Source organism: Impatiens glandulifera, chromosome 5 (assembly GCF_907164915.1).
Source record: "Impatiens glandulifera chromosome 5, dImpGla2.1, whole genome shotgun sequence".
Lineage (NCBI taxonomy): Eukaryota > Viridiplantae > Streptophyta > Magnoliopsida > Ericales > Balsaminaceae > Impatiens > Impatiens glandulifera.
The window spans coordinates 8,583,525-8,588,652 of NC_061866.1; the positions used below are offsets into that span (position 1 = coordinate 8,583,525).

The 5,128-nt window shown below is 28.9% G+C and overlaps 1 protein-coding gene across 1 annotated transcript; it reads left to right on the plus strand.

Moving 5' to 3' along the window:
• The first annotated feature begins 1,351 nt into the window (after positions 1-1,351).
• LOC124938598 (general transcription factor IIF subunit 2-like) lies at positions 1,352-4,252 on the plus strand. The gene is made up of 6 exons (XM_047479069.1): positions 1,352-1,580; positions 1,708-1,816; positions 3,039-3,169; positions 3,236-3,316; positions 3,657-3,809; positions 3,914-4,252. The coding sequence occupies exons 1-6, from the start codon at positions 1,398-1,400 to the stop codon at positions 4,031-4,033; spliced, it is 777 nt and encodes a 258-aa protein (XP_047335025.1). The 5' UTR covers positions 1,352-1,397; the 3' UTR covers positions 4,034-4,252.
• The last annotated feature ends 876 nt before the right edge of the window (positions 4,253-5,128 follow it).

Below are 5,128 nucleotides of genomic sequence, written 5' to 3' on the forward strand. Positions count from 1 at the left end.
ATAAAATAGACAAAACTGAAAACATGTTGACTAGGTCAAAGAGTGTTGAACCTAAAACAACTCTTGAACCCTTTTACGTCTTCTTCTTCGTTTACAGATAAAGAGAAACCAGTAGCAATTTTCTTTTATATACTTTTTTCCTTTTGCATTGCACAACAATTTTCCAAATTTAATTTAATGAGAGTTAATTTTTATAAAATAAAATAAATTAAAAATATTAATATTTATTTTCATTTATTTATATTACTCGGGATTCTTAAGAATTTTAAACCTTACATACATATTATTTATAATATTATTTTAAAAAAATTGTTTATATTTCTATTTGCATACATTGCACCAAAATTTTTATAGTTTGATTTAACGAGAGTTAATTTCTTAAAAAACAAAATAAATTAAAATTAAAAAAATATTAATATTTATTTTTATTTTAATATATTACTCGTGATTTTTTTAAAAATTTTAAACATTTTAAACATATTATTTATAATATTTTTTAAAAATTTTAATTTATTTATATTTCTATTCGTTTGCATCTTACAAAATTTTTCCTATTTCCTAGTTTAATTTAATGAGAGTTAATTTCTTATAAAACAAAATAAATTAAAAATTAAAAAATATTTATATTTTTTATTTATATTTATATTTTTATTTCATATATCAAATTATATTATTTAATATATTGAATCTACTAATTAAAATAATTAATATATAAAGGAATAATAGTCTGCATATTTTTTCAATATTAATTTCAAATATTATAAAAATAAAGATTTGACAGAAAAATAAATAACACAGTTTAAATAATCAATACTTAAAGTTTAAAGGTTTCTCTTTTATTGTAAAAGAATATTTGATATAATATATAATTATTAATTATATATTAATTAAGTATGAAATTAATTTAAATAATAATAACAAAAGAAAATTATATATATTTACAAAATTAAGAATAAAAGTTTATTTATATTTATTTATAAAATTAAAATAATTTATAAAGTAGTAAAATATTATAATTTTACTTAAATTAAACTTGTTAATAGTAAAATTATAAAAATTAAATTAATTTATTTGAAGATTGAGACATTAAATGAGCCTCATAGTATTATGGGTTATTTGTTGTTAGTGTGTGGGGGTAGTTGTGAAATAAAAACAAAAAATAGTTATGGAGTGAAAATTTGGTTATAATATAATATATAATATGATATATGCAAAGATATTTTAATTAATATTTAAATCATTTAATTAGATGTATTATTAGAAAAGAAAAGAAAAGAAATTGAATAAAATAAGACAAAACTAAAACATGTTTACTAGGGTCAAAGAGTGTTGAACCTAAAACAACTCTTGAAACCTTTTACGTCTTCTTCTTCGTTTCCAGAGAAAGCAGCAGCGCAATGGATGAAGAGGCCAGCAATCTGGAGACGGGGAAAGCTGAGAGATCGGTATGGTTGATGAAGTGTCCGCCCGTGGTTTCCAAGTCATGGCAGTCTCACTCCGCCGCCTCCAATCCTCATCCTGTCGCCAAAGTCATTGTCTCCGTTGATCCTCTCCGTTCCGACGACCCTTCTTCCCTCCAGGTTCCGCCTATATGCTGTTGCTTGAATTTGTTCTAATGATTTGATTAATTGTTTGATGCTGTTTATGAGATGGATTTCTCTTTGGTTATGTTTCATATGTTATTTATTTTATCTTTTGTGGAAACAGTTTATGATGGAGATGGCTGGCAACGGTACTGGTAATATGCCAAAGAACTACTCTTTGAATATGTTCAAGGATTTTGTTCCTATGTCTGTTTTCTCAGAAACAAATCAAGGTTGGTATAACTGTATATCTTGTGAATTCTAGCATCACTTTTTTTAATTTCTTTCAATTATTCACTTAAATGAGATGTCATTCTTCAGTTTCTGGCAATTACAATATTTTTTTAAAGTGATCTGTGCAAATGTGTTCTTATGCTATATGTTTCACTGATACTTGGATGTGTATGTTTCCGAATGACAATGAAACCGCAAATAGTGAAGTATTGAACTTTTGCTGACAAGGAATGATAACATTAACTACACATATGGTTAATTTCATAGAATACAGATTCTAGTTATCCATTTGGTTTCGTTTTACATAAAACTTCTATGTTGAATTGATTGAACGGTATTAACATGCTCCTCCCAGCCATATTACTTAACTAACTCTTACGAGAAAGTCTAATTGCTTTAGGACATTTGTCATTTCCATGTCGATGTTTGTATTAGTTCCTAGTTATGCCAATCAAGATATAAGAAGAATCACACATGTAGAGCTTCTGGGTATTTTTGTCCTTTATCGACTTAGCTGGTTTATTTATTTAAAAATACCTATGTTGTCAAGAGCAAGATAAGATGTTCTTTAGTCTCCTTTAAATTTCTATGATAAATTGCCTTATTTTAGCATTGCATTCACCCACATGTTTATATGTTCAAAGTTCTCAATATTTTGTTGATTTTTTATTCTTTTGATGGATCACATACAATTAATCATCTATCTCATGGTACTAGCAACTTCATTCTAAATCTACTGTTAGTTTTCATAGGCAATTTGTTTTTGAAAGGTTGAAAATTTTCATTGCACCACGGCTAACTTGAAATTTGGATTGTCATTGGAAGAAATAAAACGGACAAGTGCATTACAAGTCATGACACATTGTCGTGATTTACCCATCGAGGGTAGTTTAAGTGGTAAGAGACTTGACTTAAGAGATAGAGGTCTGCCACTAAGAACACCTAATTGAAGTGGGAGGAGGAGTGGGTCATGGAATCTTTCTTTCTGTAGTTAAACAGTTGTTTCTCGGTATTTTGATTGTTGGATAAGTCCATTGCTCCCTCTGAGGTGTTAACATTGTCTTCTCCGTTCAGAACCCCAGTACAGACCTTTACACACATAAACTTCTTTGAGCAATCTTGTACATGGTTTTTACACTCATTTTGTTATGTACCATGAGCTGGGTGAGAATAGGCAGTTGGCTTTCAAATGGTTGATGCCGAAAAAATTACTTTTTGTAGGTAAAGTGGCAGTAGAGGGGAAGATTGAACACAAGTTTGATATGAAACCTCATAATACTAACTTGGAAGAGTATAGTAAAATGTGCCGTGAGAGAACAAACAAATCGAATATTAAAAATAGACAAGTACAGGTGAGTTTCAATTCTCTAGCTCTTCTCCTTTCTTACAACATTTATATTCATTTTATTTACTCGTAGGTGATTGACAATGACCGAGGAATGCATATGAGGCCCATGCCCGGGATGATTGGTTTGTCTGCCTCCAGCTCCTCTAATAAGGTAATGTCATCGCCTCTGTATTACAGCCTTTGACCATTGGATTTTGCAACTGGTTTAAGGTTCAGTAGTTATATATTGCTTCACTTGAATTTCTGTAAAATAGACAATCAAGTAAAATACTAAAATACCCATCTTAATTTTTTTTATAAACGGGCAGTCTTGTCTTTTCACTTACAATTCAAAGGGAATATTGGATAACACAAAAAAAACAGATTCTTTCTAAAGAAATCTATCAATGGATAGTTATACATTTCATTCACTATCTTACACTGAGACTTCTATGGTTGTTACTTTACAATGATTTATAAATTTTATGTTACGACTAATAATGTTGGTTCAGGATAAGAAGAAAACAACAACACCAGTTAAGCCAATAGATGTGAAGAGAACGAGAAGAGATCGTGGTGAACTGGAGGATATCATGTTCAAGCTTTTCGAAAGACAACCTAATTGGACATTGAAGCAATTAGTCCAAGAAACAGATCAACCTGCGGTATGTTTTTTACAACATACTTCTTATTGTTATAAGATCTATGTATCTGTCTTTTAATGTAGGATGAACTAGATTAATTAACAATTGTTCTTCCTTTTTTGCAGCAATTCTTGAAAGAGATATTGAATGAACTTTGTGTTTACAATAAAAGAGGATCTAACCAAGGAACATATGAGCTCAAGCCCGAGTATAAAAAGTCTATTGAGGATGCAGGTGCTGATTGATTGATTCATTACTTCTCTGGCTGTACAATTGTTTTCGGGGTACTATAACTAGATAGGAAGGAAATGTGCGATAAATCTATTATAATGTTCTCTATTTTTATTTATGTGATACAATAGTAAACTCTGAATTTTGTGGGATATGAACAGGTGAAAAGACAAAAATTGAGTTGTGCTAAGTGATGTCCGACCTAGTGTTATAAAAATGAATGTGCTTGAGTATGAGAAATTCTCATTGTAGACCTTAAGTGGGAGAAGATTAATGAGAGAAAATGAGGAAGATAGAAGGATTGGAACGAGAAAATTAGATGTAAATTAGATGGAATAAGTTACGTGATTAGGTTAGTTTATGGGCATTACAAAATAAAAATAGAAAGCTTAGTAAACAATATTAATAAGCACATACTTCTATAGCTCATATAACATACTTATGACTCATCTTTTCTTCTTTCGGGGAGATATCTGAAACTTGATTAATCTTGTGAATGAGTTTTTTTTTAATAGTCTAATTTACTTCACACTTTTGTTGCTTCAATGAAACTACATCCAAAGTAGAGATGGCAATGAGTTTTTATTATTCTCGCCCTGTTTTTACTTCGGGGATTTATTACTACTATCCTCGCTCATTCGGTTTTGGAGAATCTCCGCGGGACCGTTTATACCATATTCTTAAAAATAAATATATTTTTTTTACAATCAAATTATATAAACGGATTTTTTAATATAATATATATTATAATATATTTAAAATTTATATTATTATAAAAAAAATAAACTTAAAATTCTTATAAAATATAATTAATAAATAAATATATGGGTGATTTTATGTATTTAATTGTGTTTTTATTGTTTGGGACATAATCGGGTGAAATCGGAGCGAGAACATAAATATCATCCTCGTTTTATCCCCGATCAACTACCGGTCTAACTGGGAAAAAATGCCCCAAACAGGACAATTCGGTTTGATTACCGCAGGACAGTTTCAAATTGTCATCCTTAATCCAAAGACTCGGTTATATATTTGTCAAACATTAAGTTAAAATTGATTTCATTTATTTGTCCACTTAACTTAAAAATAAAATAAATAAATAAAACTTA